This window comes from Maylandia zebra, linkage group LG5 (genome assembly GCF_041146795.1).
Source record: "Maylandia zebra isolate NMK-2024a linkage group LG5, Mzebra_GT3a, whole genome shotgun sequence".
Classification (NCBI taxonomy): domain Eukaryota; kingdom Metazoa; phylum Chordata; class Actinopteri; order Cichliformes; family Cichlidae; genus Maylandia; species Maylandia zebra.
Window position 1 is genome coordinate 39700218 of NC_135171.1, and position 17876 is coordinate 39718093.

Genomic DNA, 17876 nt, shown 5'->3' on the forward strand with positions numbered 1-17876 from the left:
AATAATACTGCAATTTGGCAGTAAAATACTCAGTGTGTTAGAAAATACTTCCAACCTGGTTAACAAACTTTTTGACAAGCTCAAAGTTTTGAGGGCGGACACTCTTTGAGCCGTCGATCAGAAGCACCAGGTCGATGTTTGCAGACTTGCAGGCTGAAGAAGAACGAGACAAACGAAGGACGGGAGGTTTAATTATTTAATTTATTTCACTGTGAAAAATATGATTAAAGAAATCAAGACATGAAATACTAAACAAACACTGCAACACAAATACCACAGTAAAAACATGTGACATGAGTCAGTGCAGTGGGCAGAGCTGCAGAGTTTACTAGTAACTTTCCAAAAGTGGAGTTACTCAGTTTGTGTGGAGGTAAAGTTATGGAGCTGAATGTATAATCATTGGATTTTACATCGTGTATATATTCTGCTATTAGGGAGACGTATGTTGTTGTCATCACAGTTTATGTCAGTAAGGAAGTTGGATAAATACAAACTGATTAAATAAGAGTGAGCTTCTTCCAGAAAAGCTCAGAAAAGCTGGAGCGATGCTGAAGAGCATTTTTGCTTTATTTTGGGTATTATTTTATTTTTTCTTTTCTTTTTCCAGGGTGAACTTTTGTACTGTTTACGTCATTGAAATAAAATGAACAAAACAAAACAGGGTAAGGAAGCTCAGTTTTACTGAGTTATTATTAATATTTTTAATAATATTATTGTTGTTGTCGTCATAGTGACTAAGGATTGCTCTCAGATGTCTGCAGCAGTTGGAAAGCAGGTTTGGAGCGTAGCTCTTGAAGCGATGATACAGTGGCTTGCAAAAGTATTCGGCCCCCTTGAACTTTTCCACATTTTGTCACATTACAGCCACAAACATGAATCAATGTTATTGGAATTCCAGGTGAAAGACCAACACAAAGTGGTGCACACGTGAGAAGTGGAACGAAAATCATTCATGATTCCAAACATTTTTTACAAATAAATAACTGCAAAGTGGGGTGTGTGCGCAATTATTCAGCCCCCTGAGTCAATACTTTGTAGAACCAGCTTTTGCTGCAGTTACAGCTGCTGTCTCTCTGCCTCAGAATGTGATGTGAAGCTTACTGGCAGGTACGCTGGTATTCGCTCGCCCTCCCAGGAGGAATAAAACAATCCCAACATCTTTGTCCAGCTCGTTTCATCCAGACATAACTGAGCTGTTTTTAACATCAGTTTGAGATCATTGTACATCTTTATTTCCTTTCCTGAGACGTAACCTCTGCTCGGGGCCTGAATGTTTTTTCCTTTCACTGAGAGTCACCTGATCAACGTCCAGCTGCCACTGAAATGCCCTGAATCTTTATCCTCCCCTTTAATACATTTCTTATGCTTTGGCTTAAAATATAGTGAAGCTCAGCAGTGCAGGTTAATAATTTATCTTTGAGCTTTGTTGTCGTAGACTGATTTAATAAAAAGACAGCATTTTTTCTGAAGTTTTTTGAGTCTTTTTCCCCACACCTGCAGCATTTCTGCTGGTTCACACAGGAGCTAGCATCTTAATCCTGAAGCAGCTCTCTCTGCACAGAGTGCTGAGTTTCTTAAACTAACTCAGGGCTGCTGAAACAGGTCAGAGGATTTTACATTTGCACAGATGATGACTTACTGCCGCAGCTCTTGCCGTCGTCCTGTAGCAGCTGTCCCTCGGGGCAGATGCAGTGATAAGAGCCTGGAGTGCTCACACACTGGTACTCACAGCCGTGCTCCACTGTGTTACACATGTTCATGTCTGACAACAAACAGACAGAAAGCACATATTACACCATAGCAGAGAGAGACACATGCAAAAAACTGTTCACCCGCAAGTAATGCACAACAACTAAAGGCTTAGTGAACAGGTGTGGAAGACTTGACCTCAGGGAGGTCAACACTTATCTTTGCTGCTAGATTATGGTGAAAACCACCTCCTCATTAATCCTTCCATATGTTCACCTACACAAACCTTTTGAAGAATTGATGCTGTTCATCGAAAGGCTCGAGTAAGTAAACAGTATGTACTCGAGTATGTAAAAGGAACTAATGCACAAGATTTATAAAACAAACTAAAGCTGACCTATAAGAAACTGTTTTGTTTTCATAATCACTGAAAACTGAATTAAAATGTGATTAATCGAGCAGCCTTCACACATGGTGTCAACCTGGGAATCGACACCACGGCCATTAAGCAGCAGAGCTCCATCAGCCCGTTCCTGCCTGTTTGTTTAATGTAGAGGATGATATTACAAACTAAATGAACATGCCAGTCCTCATTAAAGTGTGCGAAATAACTTTTCTTGGATAATAAGTAGTTCCATAAGAAATGTATCTAGAATTTATATCCATCCATCAATGGAGAGCTGAACTCAGCACCTTTGGTTGGCCTAGCAGAGCGAATCAGCAGCTCAGTGACATCTTTTAGTGACCCCCCCCCCCCCCCCCCCCCTTTTTTTTTTTTTTACTGTTTGGAAGCAAACAGTAAAACAAACATTTTTATCGGGTGCACTATGTAATAAACACAAGCAGGGTTTTCATGTGAGATTCACTGACTTGTGCAGGTCTTCTTGTCCTTGTTGAGTTTGAATCCTTTGTTACAGTCACAGGTGAAAACGCCCGGAGCGCTGACACAGATCTGCTCACAGTCGTGCTTTCCCTCAGCACACAGGTCAATGGCTGAGTAACACACACACACACACACACACACACACACACACACACACACACACACACACACACACACACACACACACACACACACACACACACACACACACACACACACACACACACACACACGTTATTCCCAATTTATAACGTTATAGTGAGTGAATGTGACTCTAAGTGTCTAGTTTTACTCTGCATGTGTTAAATAAAAGTGATGTTTCCAAACAGAGACCCAGATGGACTCAGTTTTCAGTCCTTACTTTAAAGGAGCTGGAAACAACAAGCATTTCATATTAACTCATAGAACGAACAGGAGAAAGAGCAGCCTTTTCTCTGACTGTAGGTGTGTTTCTGCAGGTGCGTGTACACCTGTGTGTATTTGCACGAGGGCTTGACTAACGTGTGCAGGTCTTCTCGTCCTCATTGAGCGTGTATCCTTTGTTGCAGTCGCAGGTGTAGACGCCCGGCGCGCTGATGCAGACTTGTTCACAGTCGTGCTTCCCCTCAGCGCACAGGTCAATGGCTGAACAACACATTGAGTGAAAGTGTGTAATTGTGATTAAGATTTTTTCTTAACATTTATCAGCGTCTGAGCCAAACAAATATACTTCTGACATCTGCTTTGGATTTTGTTCTCAGAGGTTTCCAGTAAGGGCTCAGATCGATGGACTAAATGCCAGATATTAATTTCTGGAAACGGTAGACGTCATGCAATAACCCCAAACTCTGAGATTACAGGATTTATTCAAATATAAGCACGCAATCCCCTTTTATTCATCTGGACTCCTTTAAATGACGTTTGAATCTTTGAATCTAATTTTTAATTGACTGTGAGTCACACTTATCTTATAAACTGTGTATTCAAAGCCGACTGAGAATTACTTAAAAATGTCTCCTTTCTGCTGTGAACTACAGTCACATTGTGTCTTATTCATGCTGTGTAGATGTGTACGGCTTCAGGAGAACAGGAAGTCTTTGCACCCACAAATGGTCTTAATTTTAAAGGTTCCTGATGAAGAGGTGCTCTGCTGCAGCTGTTGATGTTATTGTCTCTGCATCAGTCTGACACCTTACGCGAGGTCCTCAGTAAACGCTTCCTGCCTTCTTTTTTTTTTTTTTTTTTTACCAAAGAACTGGTCCCAAAGCCAAAAGGCTGACACCAGCACTCAACACTTTGGGGCTGAAAGTCAGAACGACTAATGTCAGGAAATTCAAAGAAGCAGGCCACAGATGTAGAAGTTGGCGTTATTTAAATGGGAAGAAAATGAGGACTCCATCAGCCAGTCATTGGTAATTTTCTTGTTGTAGCTCCTTTCATAACCTCTGATGTCAGTCCTTCCAAAGTTGGGCCCAAGGTCCACCAGATTTATTTTTATGTTAAAGAGCATGGAAATGCATCAAAAGCAGGAGCTGACAGCACCTCAACGATGGATTCATTCTGCAGGACGATCGGGACTTTGTCAGTGTTTTGTAACAACTTCCTGAGGAGATCCTTCAAGCTCTATTTCTTCTTTAAAACTTTAAATGGCATTTTCTCTTTGCCGTTTCATCCTTTAAGTCAGAATAACTTCAAAGCAGTTTATTAATTTTTATGTTGTTTGTAACTTTGTTCACAAAGGTGACGCATCAGTAACCTTAAAGACACACAACATGCTTCCTGACGAACATGTCGCTGTGAAGCAAGCACTCGTTTCAGGCGTCAGACAGCTCTGAACACGTCACACTTCAGACAGCTTTTTTTCTACTTTTGGATCTATGATGTCACAGAGGGGATATACCTAACACAAAGCTCTGGAGCGAACGCAGCTTGTTTCAGACAGAATATGAAGACCTGCACGGAGGTTCAGTATAAGAAGAGTTATTTTGAACCATGCAAAGCCTCAAAGATAAAGTTATGGAGGTGGAAATAAGCAGAAGAGGGTTTCTTTAACAATCACATGCTACCCCGCTGCTCATGCTAGGAATCGAATGTTTCTGCTTTCTGCCACATTGCTGCTGCAGAAGTGTCCCAAGAACACCAAAAATTGGCATTCTTGTCCTTTGCATGCTCTCTGCTGTACCTGTGCTTATTTTTCCACACTGAAACACTCCTTGAATTATTCCCATATCTTGAGTAATTCTATAAAGTTTGAGTGGGGACTGAAAAAAAGCTACTGCATATTAGTCGTGCTGCTTTATTCTTGCACCATCTCTCAGGTCTCGACTCAATTTTTTTTAAGGGATCATTAAAGTGTTTTTCATCATCTTGTGGTGACCTCAAAAATGATAATTTAGTATTGTGGATTTCTTCCAGCGCTCTACATAATGTCATGATTATCTAGTAACCAAATCCAGAGATACATTCGGGAAACGTTAATGTTCTGAATCATGCATTAGCGGTTGGGTCAGGCCGGTTTCAGTGTAAAGAAATCAGAGCCTCACCGCCGTCATAACAGCAGTGGACATCGTGGCTGTGTTATTAACCGGTTATGATTTTTCTTCCATGTTCGCTCTGCTTACCCTGGCAGGTCTTGCTGTCCTCCAGCAGCCTGTATCCCTCGTTACAGCGACAGCGATAGCCATTGAGCACGCTCACACACTCATGATCGCAACTGTGGTTCCCAAACGAACAGTAGTCGATCACTGAGGGGAGGAAAGCAGCGAGGCCATGAGCAGCAGAGAGGACAGCAGCCAAATGTGTGGGTTGCATTTATGTTCCCCTTGTCTCTCAGTAAGTCTCGGCTTTTACCTGCTTTGCTCTGTCCCAAATATGAACCTCATTTGTGAATGACTCTTACTGCAATAAGCTGATATACAAATACAATGAAATGATCATTTCTAACTGTATATCTCCACATGGGTTTGGTACTGCAAGGATTCATACTGTTGACAGGTGAGCCGTGAGGCAGTGATGCTATCGGTGACTGACAGGTGCTCTCCATCTCTTAGTGCATGCCACAAGCATGCAAACACTGAGCTGTAAGTGATTAGCTGAAAAGCTCCTGCTCGCTTTCTGTCCCAGAATTTCAAACCACAACTGACGTGCTGGCTCACTCGCAAAGTTTCTCATACTTAGATGAACAGTCCAGTGAAATGTCTTCTGAAACATTTGAGGCGAGAAAATCAGCAGATTGAGTCTGTGTATGTTAGATAAACAACGACGACTGTCAAAGGTTTTCAGAAGAAACACATCGTACCAGATGTTCCAATTTCCATAAACTAGCTTAAACATCAGCCTCATGCTAACTAGGAGTGTGGGACTCGATGTGCTGGCTTATGAAACACAGCATGACTAGAATGCATTGAAATTAAGGATCTAGTGTAAACATACTGTACTGTTTCAGAATTTATGCTTTCTAACTTGTGCTTTAGAGATTTTCATTTATATGTTTCTCATAAATCAGCCTCGTGTGTGCTGACTGTGTGCAGTTAAGGTGTGTGTACATGTGCGTATGTTACTTCCTGCAGTGTGAGGAAAGTTTCAAAGCAGATCTACAAAAAGATTTAATTGTACAAACTGGAGACGGAGGAACAAAATGCAAACCCTCACTCACCAAGCAGCAGAATCAATGGCAGCAGAACACATTTAAAAGCAAAGCATAAAGGTGAACGATATGAGATGTGTGAATCTGCATGTACATTGTGTGTGTGTGACTAACTTGAGCAGGTCCTCTTGTCATTGTTCAGTTTGTATCCTTTGTTGCAGTCACAGGTGAAGGAGCCCGGCGAGCTGACGCAGAGTTGTTCACAGTTATGTTTTCTCTCAGCGCACAGATCTATGGCTAAACACACACACGCACGCACACACACACACACACACACGCACGCACGCACGCACGCACGCACGCGCGCACACACACGCACACACGCACGCACGCGCACGCACGCACGCACGCGCGCACACACACACACACACACACACACGAACGATATTACTTTTTATAAGCACTCTCCAGTGTTTGTTTGATTTTCTGGTTCTAAAACTGACTTTTTCTTTTCTTTTATTCTGTTTTCTTGTCACACATGTGCTAAAGGACAAAGCTTCATATTTTCAAGTTTCCCCTGTAAGTCAAAAAAACTTCCTGAAAATTCTCTGTTTCAGGAAGTTTTTTTTCTACTTTTTAAGATAAGCGAAAATAATTTAAGAAGAACTTTGTTTATCCTGAGGGAAATTCTTTTGTCATACACATGCTCAGTGCTGCAAGAGAGGAACAGAGGAATAAGATATACAATAAGAATACTAGTACATAGTAATATACAGTAGGGTAGTGCAAAATATAATATCAAATAACTCTAACGAAGTAACAATATAACGTCTGGGTGCTGAGAGGACAGCATTGTTGCGAGCACAGAGGACCCGCCTTCTGCTGCTTAACCAATCAGAAAAAAGCTGACATGGTCCCAGATCTGGTGCTGCGTTTTTGTTTCTTGCTAATTTTCTTGTGAGTGTGTTTCATTGTTTTGGTGTTATTCTGTTGATTTTAGTTTTTGATTATTAACCTGTGTTCCTCTCCCTCCTGTTTCCCATCATTACTCACTCTGTGGGGCCTGAATGTCTCTTTGTGTTTCCCTGAAACTTTTGTGAACTTTGTTCTCAGATTTTGACATTCACCCAATAAAAGAGTTATTTTTTATTGTATTGTCGGCTTATATTAGCCTTTAAGAATAAAGAGCTAAAACAGATAGTTTCAGACAGCTGTAGATCATGCTAATCTCCTCCACTAGAAGACAAAAATAAAAATACAGAGTTCAAAAGGGAAAGACAGTTGTCCTTTTGATTTTGCTGGTAGCTGTATATATTTTAGTATAGTGGGAGCAAACTGCAAATTACCTGCGCATGTCTTCCCGTCATCGTTCACAGTGTATCCGGGCAGACAGAGGCAGTGGTAGGATCCAGGAGTGCTCTCACAGATGTGCTCACAGCCGTGGTCTGACTCCAGACACAGATCCACGCCTGTGTCAGATCAGCATTCAGAAAACCAGCTTCAATATATTTAACTTACAGCTTATTATCACAAAATCAAAATCATATTCCCAACGACTTTGTGTTTTTTCTGTAGAAAGGAATTATCGGTGCCCCTGAAGGAAAACTGTGAAATGAAAAGCACTGAGAACCAACACTAATCAAAGAAAAACACTTCATGAGAAAACATCTTCACCAGGACTCGTCTGCAGTCACGACACAATCTCTACAGCTTCATCTGCAAAGCATGATGGGATTAGTGGTTTTAGCCCTGCTGTCACCTCTTAGCTACAGGACTCTTCATTTTCACTGAGAGCTTATTTTATTTCACTGATTTACTTTTTGTATTTATTTTATCCGTCTGCATTTTGCATCTCCCACTGCAGGAGACCAGACTGTTTTTTTTAGCTGTAGTCCAGTGTTGAATAATAGCAGCATGAGGAAATATCGAGCACTTAAGGGATTTGCAGAGGTTGTTATGAAAAAGTATTAGGTTATGTGCGGTCAGAAGGATTTTGTAATTTTTTTTAACTCGAGCTAGACGTTGTGTTTTTAATTACATAAAAAATCTATGTTGGCCCAGATGAAGCCAATGTCATGAAATTTTAATCGCACAGTTTTATCTGAAGATTTTTGCTGCTCTTACATTAAGATGACTTTAAATAAAAGTGATCCAGTAATACAAAATCTTTTAGATGGAGATTTTAGAGAAACACAACTTCCAAATCCTTAAAGAGTGGAAAGTTTTTACATTCCAGTAAGATTTTGCACTCACACGAATCTTAAAACTTACTAGTTACACAACTCATCCTGACTGACTCCAGCTCAGGGTAAATGGGTTTTTTTTGCTGATTAAAAGCTGAATTTGTTTTTAAAATGAACTCATAGTTGTCATTCTTCTCAGGTACAATAACATTTTGTTTGGAAATAAAAACATAGTATGCTACATAAGTGGTAACATCTAAATATACTACAGAATATAACACAAGTGTTAGAAATAATAAGACAAATAAAAAGCACCACATATAGTAATAGCAGTTACTTGTATACTTTGTATTTCCTGTCCTGCAGTCTTACCGCAGAGCTTATCCTGGAACTGGATGCCAAACTGGTGAATGAGATCAAAGGACTCAACCAGGAAGACGTGGTCCTCAAAGGGTGGTGACGCCATGGCCCTCAGTGATGTCATATCTGCCCTGGCCACGCCCACAGCATAGATCTCAATGCCTTTTTCTCTCGCCTCAGCGGCCACCTCAGCCACGCGGTCCTGAGGACGTCCGTCTGTCACGATCACGGCCACGTTTGGAACCTGAAGCCATCGGCAGAACCAACCAGAGACAGCTGTTATTGACGTCCCCTCCATCTTTGTTTTCTTAGCCCATAAATTCAGAAACATTTTATTGTTTTAATTTTTTTATTAGATCGACAGACGGATTGGGGCTGCAGCTGCAGTAATGCGGACGCTGCACCGGTCCGTCGTGGTGAAGAGGGAGCTGAGTGTAAAAGCGAAGCTCTCAATTTACCGGTCGAGCTACGTCCCTACCCTCACCTATGGCCACGAGCTGTGGGTAGTGACCGAAAGAACGAGATCGCGGATACAAGCGGCAGAAATGAGCTTTGTACGAAGGGTGGCTGGCCTCTCCCTTAGAGATAGGGTGAGAGGTTCGGCCATCTGGGAGGTGCTCAGAGTAGAGCCGCTGCTGCTCCACATCGAAAGGAGCCAGCTGAGGTGGTTCGGGCATCTGACAAGGATGCCCCCTGGGCGCCTCCTGGGTGAGGTGTTCCGGGCATGTCCCACCGGGAGGAGGCCCCGGGGCAGACCCAGGACACGCTGGAGAGATTATATCTCTCGGCTGGCCTGGGAACGCCTTGGTATTCCCCCGGATAAGCTGGAGGAGGTGGCTGGGGAGAGGGAGGTCTGGGCCTCTTTGCTTAGGCTGCTGCCCCCGCGACCCGGCCTCGGATAAAGCGGATGAAGATGGATGGATGGATGGAATTTTTTTTATTATCCCAGCTTCATCAGGTAGAGTTTGGCCAGCCAGGGCCTCAGCTCTTGACTGCTGTCCAATCCACACTGCACTAGACCCTCACAAAGCCTCCAGCATTTCATCTACACTTTTTTTTAAATTCCTTTATGCCTTTTGTGTCCTTGGCATGTCCTCCTAGGAGGCCTAGGACACAATGGAGAGATTATATCTCTTGGCTGACTTGGGAATGCTTTGGTGTCCCCCCCAGAGGACCTGGATGAGGTTTAGACTTAGACTGCTGCCCCCATGACCCTGACAGGAATGTCTGTATGTATGCATAGTTCCACTCAAAGTTCTGCTATAACAAGCTTCTACAAAATAGGTGATGATATTTATTTCTGTGATGATTTAAATACAGATAATTAAAAAAGAAAAGTAAAGATTTAAAATGAAAATGCCTGAAACCACCAGCACAACTAAAGGAAACGGTTACAAAATGGTTCATTGTGTATAAGACATCCAATAAGTACCTTTGGCCTGTCTCCAGCCTCTGGAGTAAAAGCTTCATTCATCATGTATCTGATGGCGAGTCCGGTCATGGTACCCTGAGCGAGGGGGATGATCTGATTGATGGCTTTCACTATGTTGCTCAGCCTGGCGTGAGTCTTCAGAGTGAACTCAGTGCGGACCTGAAAGCAGTGAAGAATTCAAAGATTAAAACATCATCTTAAGACCAGTTAGTGATGAGAAGGGTTAGCTGTCAAGATGGTAAATGGCCTGTATTTGTATAGCACTTTATTTAGTCCCTAAGGACCCCAAAGCGCTTTACACGTTCAGTCATGCACCCATTCACACACACATTCACACACTGGTGATGGCAGCTACATTGTAGCCACCCTGGGGCGCACTGACAGAGATGAAGGACTACAACATGAAAGGAGGTCTGGGTCCTGTCTGGTTACTCTACCTGACTGGAATACTGAACAACTCCCACTCTGGTGGCATTTAGTCCAATATCCAGGGTGTTAATGATGTCAATCATAAACTTCCTCATGGTCTCAAACTCATGTGGCCTAACGCTGCGGGAGCTGTCGATGAGGAAGACTAGATCCACCGGACCAGTCTTACATTTCTGCGCAGGTTCTGGAAGAAAGAAGAAAAGCAGAATCTGTTCAAACTAGATGTTTCAACAATGGTGAAAAAAATTCAAGAAGAAGTCAGCAATCCTCCGACCTCAAAAGCTCCAAATTTAAATTTGGTGAGATCCCATAAAACATGAAACATGGGGATTTTTATTGTGTCGTTACACAAATTATTCCCCAACAAATGCTTCGTTCCTGTTTGAGTGATGTTCACCGCAGTGTCCAGCTCAGGAAGCTGCTGAGCCTTTTTTAAAATATTTTTGTAATCTGTGTTTAATGAATTTCAGTGGGACGCAGTGGACTGTTTCACTTTCAGGAGCCGGAGAAGCAAAGTGTGATTTCAACACATGAAACACAGACGTGGCCTCTGAATGATGGAGGAGACTCACAGGCCCCGAGACGGTGTCGTGTGTCGTGTGAAAGGATCAGAGCTGTTTTGGTGCTCTGAGGAAAACCTAAACAATTTTACTGTTGTGACTGATCAGTAGGATAAAAGGCTGCTTCTCTCTTACTCGACTTTCTTTTTAAATTGTGTGGATTTTACTCTCTCTCTGAAGCACGACAGCAGCAGCCTTCCTCAAACATCGGTACAGCGTTCACATTATTTACCACCTGAGCGCTGCTTCTCAGTGGCGTCAGCCGCCACAGGACACCTGTTTTTGTCTTTATATTTTTCGGACGCGCTCCCATGTTGTAACATCATCTAGGTTCAAAAACGCTGCCGTCATGAATGAAGTATGAGGTTGGCTTGTGTTTGTGGTGTGGCTTTACGAGTTGGAAAGAAACTGTTTGATTAATGCCCATCCAGAATTTCTTCAGACAAAGTGAAAGTCACAACAGACGAGACTCAGTGTCAGAATAAGCAGACGTGTGGGACCGATGGAATCCATCTTTAGGTTCAAATAGACGTCAACAGTAGCCAATTTTTAACGCCTTATAAACACGTCCACTGCATTGTCTGGTCACATAAATCAAGTCAGCCGCAGATGTAATGTATATGTGTCAGGGATATGTCCTGAAACATTCGTGCCTTTCACAGAAGTCATAATTCACACGCTTGTATAAAGAGTCCTATTCAGTGACCTGCGGTGGCAACATTTACAGGTTATAACTTTTCTAAAAAAGTCCTCAACCCTTCTTTTTACATTTTCTATCTAAATTTGGGTCTTTGCCATTTCTTAGTCCTAATTTGGTCAATTAAATTAAACCGTGACTCCAAAAGTTAAAGATAAAAACAGTTTTGAACTCAATAGAGCCACACGCATGTCACTGTGTGTTCATAGTTAGCTAACATGATCTCAGTCATCACAAACACTTTATATTAGACATTTTAAATTTAAATTATAATGTTTTCCTCCTTTTAGAGGACACATTTACATTTAATATCAAACATGTTGAAAGCTTAAACAACAAAGACTTTAAATGGGTACGTCCCTGTGAGCCAAAAGTTCAACAAGGACACCACCAAGGATTATTTTGAACTGTTCATGCAAAGCTACCCTTAAAGTGAAAAACATCTGGCTCTGGTAAAGGTGTAATTGTTCTGTCAAATGGTTGTTTAAACCATTGTTTACAGTTATAGACTCTCTGCAATCCACTGAAAGCATCTGATTTAAAATCATAGCTTTCTTATTTAGGCTTTGGTTTGTCTTTGTGCCGTGACTCTGTGTTTCTATTGTGATCCAAACCCACTTTAGCTCCCTGTTCTTTTGATCATCTAAATGCCCATCATTAAACATTTATCTCTCATTTTTCCCGACTTCCTTTTCTTTCATTTGTTTTCTTAAAATTAAATTATGCCCTCATTTATATAACCTGTTTAGGAAGAGAAAAATCTTTATTTATTTTTTAAAAGAATTTTTCAGTAATTCTCACAGTATCTGCACACTGACCTGTTTTTGGTCTGGCTGTTGCGAGGACAGCCAGGGTCAACAGGATGAATGCGCTCAGTTGTCTCATCTTCATCCAAATGATATCGATCTAGCAGACGGGTCGCTCGCAGCTGGGCTCAGATAAATTGGAACAGGATCAAACTGTGAAGAAAAGACGAGCAAGATAGTGCCCGCTTTGAGACTCGGTCACATACTGCAATGCTGTCATAAAGCTTTAATGTCTGCAGATGGAAGAGGTTAGGATGGACAGATTAGTCTGCAAGACATCAAACTTGGACACAGGAGATCCCTCTTTCCTTCTTTCCCATGCTGACGATCCTCGAACAGGCACGAGCCTCATCAACCAGCACCGAGCACACAGACCACAGCACATACCTCGATTCTTATCTAATCCTTCAAAGTTATTTGTGTCTAATATGTGTGCCTAAACACACACAAATTAGAAATTACCTCTGGAAGACATTCCTAGATCACATCAGACACACTTAATCATTCTTGAGAGCAACTGAGGTGCTTTGTCCTTTGAGCTTTGTCCTCATTAATACCAAACCTACGATTCAGGCCTGACACATCTGTATGACGACGACTGTGACAGATTTTTGAATGATGTGAATTTAATTGTGAATGGATGTCTAAATTAAAAACCACCTCCAGCTGTGTGGCTCACCATGTTACTTGTATTAGCAGCTGTTGGTCATGTAGATACGTTCTGGATTTTATTACACTATTACTGAATACATACACAACAGGAATGTGCTTTCAGGGGTTCTAATGATGAGAGAGATTATTTCTGAACCACTGCCATGATGCGTACTTGGATGGAGCTTTAAATGGAAGCAGAAGCAACAAAAAAAATCATTGGCATCTTCAGTGTTTTCATTAAGAATACAGTAACTGTCTTATACCTTATATTTTGGAACATATTCTCCACTCACACAACTGAAAAATGTTTAATCTCTTGAAGCTCATCAGAGTGATCTGTAAAGTGTTAATGATGACAATGGCAGTGAAACATTCCAGTCCTGCCCCTTCATAAAGCACTCAGCGTAACACACCTGGATGAGGTGCACAGCAGTACCTGCTAATACAAGGCTGCAGGCAGACACAGAGACCCTAATGTGTCTGCAGGCGAGCAGCAGCAGCAGCAGCAGCAGGGGGATAATGATAAAGTCTGGGACGTGTTTATGTTTGAGGCACTGGGTCAATTCAAACAGGCAGCATGAAAGCCACCTCTCTTTCATTTAGGCCCACAGAGAGGGGTCCTTCGGGGGTTTATCGCTGTCTGACTGGCTGCCAGAGACTGCGGTCATCACTGGCTCAGATCAGAGTAATGAGTCAACAGACGTAGCCGAGCACAAAGGCTCTTTTTTCAGTTTGTGTCTCTGTTTGTCTCGTTGCCTTTCCCTCCGTCTCCTCGCCCACTTTCTCTCGTCTCTTTCACTCTCGTCCACATATTTTCACGAAAGTTCAGCCAAACACTTGGAGCACATTTTTCTTGCTTTTATGTTTTCAAGGTTAGCTGGTGGTTATGTCTTTATCATTTTGTCACTGACCTGTGCAGAGCGCATCAATCATCATAGCTTCAGCCCCTCGTATTACACAGATCTCGATTCCTTCTACCTTCAAACAAAGATTATCAAAAGCAATGTTATTTTTCTAATTACTGAAAAATATTCAGTCCATTGTTACAAGTGTGTGAATAAAATGAAGGTGGTTGTTATTGAAGTTCAGGGTGTATCAGACTACAGTCAGATTGTTCCCACTTACACAATATTAGATCCAGATCCTGACACGGTGAAATCCTAATCAGGGCCCTGGTAGTAATTTTAGTGAGCGTGACAAATGTGCACTACTCATGTCACATAGTGAGGCCTCTGCTGTGACGTGACTGAGTTCATGTAGGAAAATGTTTCAAGAAAATGTGTTTTTTATGGTTTTTATGTAAGGGGACCTATCATGATATTTTCCACCTCCACATTTCATACTTTATTAGCTTATACTAGGCCTGGGTGGCCCCAGTTTCTCTCCCTTTAAAGGCCCCAGTGCACCCGCTGCACTGGTCGCTTCACCTCCCACCAGTAATGTCACCGCACAGCCGCTTGTTTTTGTGCTCACCCCGACCTCACAGGTCACCGCTGCAGTTTTCTCCTGAACAAGAAGTAACGCCACATCATGTGACTATATTAGAGATAACTGCTTCGTGTGACATCATACAGATCCAAGAGTAGAACAAACTGTCAGAAACTTTGTGTTTCCAGGAGTCTGAAGCCTGAACTTTGGCTCGTGTGTGATTGAAGCATGTAACACTGTAACAGTGCACACCTGCCCACTTTAGGTTCCACTGAAACACCAGAGTTTAAAGATTTTTTAAGGTATGAACTGATTTCAGGGTCTGTAAGTGTGTTCAGTTTAGTTTTGATTAGTTTCAGTTATAGTTTTAGTCATATTTGCAATAATTAAGTGTAACAAAATCCCAGTTTCATCATATCAGTCATTCTCTTCTGCTCATCCTTGGGTATGTTGCTATTCCAGCTACCATACCCTGCACCCTGGCCAGTCTGTCGCAGGGCTAACACGCAGAGACAGACAACTCACATTCCCACCTATGGGGAACCAATGGGTTCTTTAAAAAGAAAAGGAAAAAGGAAATGAGGGCAGATGAACAACCTTTGGTACCAGGTACCTATAAAAAGATATATCTTGGCCCCAATGAGGCTATGAACTCTTGCAGAACCAGGTGTTCCTAATTTTGGTTCAAGTGAATTACTAAACTTTTTGAAGACAATTGACTCACACAGTTGTGTAGATATCCCGGTCTCCATCCATCCATTATCCTTTTCAGGGTCGCGGGGGGCGCTGGAGCCTATCCCAGCTGTCATAGGGCGAGAGGCGGGGTACACCCTGGACAGGTCGCCAGTCTGTCGCAGGGCCGACACACAGGGACAGACAACCATTCATACTCACATTCACTCGCACATTCACACCTAGTGGCAATTTGGATTATCCAATTAACCTATCCCCACACGCTGCATGTATATCCCAGTCTCAATAAACATATTCGCCAACGCTTCGTCTCGCTTGTGATGTTCCTGCGAACTGACCAACCAGTAGCCATCAGGTCGCCGATTGAAGCACTGCATTAATGTTTTTTGTGGAGTTGTCTCGGGATGCATCACGCTGCCTTGCCTGGAGTTAGCTTCTGTTTCTGGGGATGAGGGTTGGGCGTGCTCCCTGACCTTCAAGGTAAGCTAGATTACCAATCAAAGCAATCCCAAATTAGACTCTGGCACTTTCTCCCGACTTTTGCTGACACGATTTTGCGCGTGGACGAAGCAGCAACACAGACGATTCGACTAACATACTGCCACCTGCTGGCATAGTGAGACACAGCAAGAAAAAAACCTGGAAACCACCTCATTTTCACGCTAGACTATTGTATGACACGCACACATCAGTGAAAACTAAACACATTTTTGCTATAAATTCAGTTAATTTTAGTTTTGTGAGCACTCATTACAGTTTTAGTTAGTTTTCCTTTTTTGGCAAAGTCTCGTTTTTATTTTTATTTCCATTAACGAAAATGTTTTTTCACTTCAAGTTTTCATTATTTCGTTAGTTTTCGTTACCAATAATAACCTTGCTAGGGAAGGCGTGTGTGTGTGTGTGTGTGTGTGTGTGTGTGTGTGTGTGTGTGTGTGTGTGTGTGTGTCTGTCTGTGGTACAGCTTTCTGTACCCACAGGGCAGCAACCAGCCCCCCACCTCCCCTTTTCCTGTCTCCCCCACTAAACAACAATCCACTGGATCCTGCCGCCGCTCAGCGTGTGCGCTGCAGACACACACACGTATCACAGCTCTGCCTCAGCCCGGGTCACAGAGCAGCATATGTTCTATAATTATCCACAAAGAGAATCTTTCAGCTCAGAGCCAATATTTTCTCGTTAAACATTTCATTGACGGGTTGGTGGTGACGGCTGCCGCTCGCTGTGGCTGCGAGGCTGCTAACAGTGTGAGTCTTACTTCGAGCTCCTGTTTCCTTCCATTAGCACAGTAAACAAACTTAGATGGTCTGCTCGCCAACCACTCTTGGAAATATATTCACTACAGTATCTTAACTGTCCACTGTGATATCAGTTTTATGAACAGCACATTATATTGTGCAACTGCAGCATGACAGTATAATGTATTTGAATGGGCTTCCTAATTTTAAAGAAAATGTGCTTTAAATACAAAATCACATTTAGAAAGGCAGCTAGATGCTTGTGAGGAGCAGTTTGATGCCACATACTGGAGAGTAAATCAACCGTGCAGTTTACTCAGCTACTTGTAACAAGGCAGTCAGAGAGCAGAGATATTGTTGATGTTGGCGTGAAGGTGACTTTACCACGAGAGATGAAACACAAACTGTTTCTTTAAAGTTCTTTTCGAGCTCAGGCAGCAAAAATGAACCTCTGGATTTATCCACGTGTCATTTTTAAAGCTGATATTTAAGAGGGTAAAAGGTCAAACTCATAAATGTCATAATACGACCGTCAGCTGTGTTTAAGGACAGTCCATCTCCAAATCATCTGCACTATTTAAGTTTGGGTTTCTCTGGTTTGGAGATTTCAGCGGAGAGGATGTTTGCGTTGTCTTGAATCTGATGGAACCAAATGGCATTCATGGTTAAGACTCCATCAACACATTTAAAAGACACTTTCAAAAAAGCAGGACCCCATTACAACCCTTGTTACATGTTTTTCACGTAACTATTTTCTTTCTGCGGTCTACATCCATCAGTGAAAAGACTCAAACAGCTAAAACTAAAGCTCAGCTGCATCGATCCTGTTACATACAAACACATTCAATTTCATACTTCCTGTTTAGTTTATGAAAAAGTAACATTATTGTTGCTTTCAGTGAGTTTTGTAAATTGATCAGTAAATCCATAATGAGTCATATCATCATCAGATGAAAGCTGTGGAATATAATTTCTAATTGTCTGTGATTGTAGTGATGTAACCTCCACTACACCAGTAAACACTAAAGTAAAAGTACTTACATAATTTTTACTATTACTGTCTAAAGAATCAGTTTTATGTCAGAGGCTCCATTTCCACATTTTTGCAGATTTCTTAGCTTCCCATCAGCTCGTCTGAATGGACACGTTTGTGCTGTTACCGAACAAAGTCAGAGCACAGACGATCACAGACACACTTAGACAACAGCACATTATCAGGCCTGGGTTTCCTGTTAGTGCTGCTCCCTCTGGGAGAAGAACAT

At 42.1% G+C, this 17876-nt stretch overlaps 1 protein-coding gene across 4 annotated transcripts in view; it reads right to left on the reverse strand.

Moving 5' to 3' along the window:
• matn4 (matrilin 4) overlaps positions 1–17876 on the reverse strand; it is a 29367-nt gene that overhangs the window by 4126 nt on the left and 7365 nt on the right. Inside the window, exons 2-12 of one of the 4 annotated variants that reach the window (XM_024802615.2) lie at positions 12617–12757; positions 10550–10725; positions 10113–10271; positions 8693–8924; positions 7484–7606; positions 6312–6434; positions 5173–5295; positions 3074–3196; positions 2560–2682; positions 1640–1762; positions 56–153 (exon numbers count right to left, since the gene is read on the reverse strand). In XM_024802615.2, coding sequence (XP_024658383.2) covers positions 56–153; positions 1640–1762; positions 2560–2682; positions 3074–3196; positions 5173–5295; positions 6312–6434; positions 7484–7606; positions 8693–8924; positions 10113–10271; positions 10550–10725; positions 12617–12689 — 1476 coding nt within the window. In that variant the 5' untranslated portion in view covers positions 12690–12757. The remainder of the gene's footprint in view (positions 1–55; positions 154–1639; positions 1763–2559; positions 2683–3073; positions 3197–5172; positions 5296–6311; positions 6435–7483; positions 7607–8692; positions 8925–10112; positions 10272–10549; positions 10726–12616; positions 12758–17876) is intronic. The other 3 variants (XM_024802616.2, XM_076884340.1, XM_024802617.2) reach the window with 3 other exon arrangements.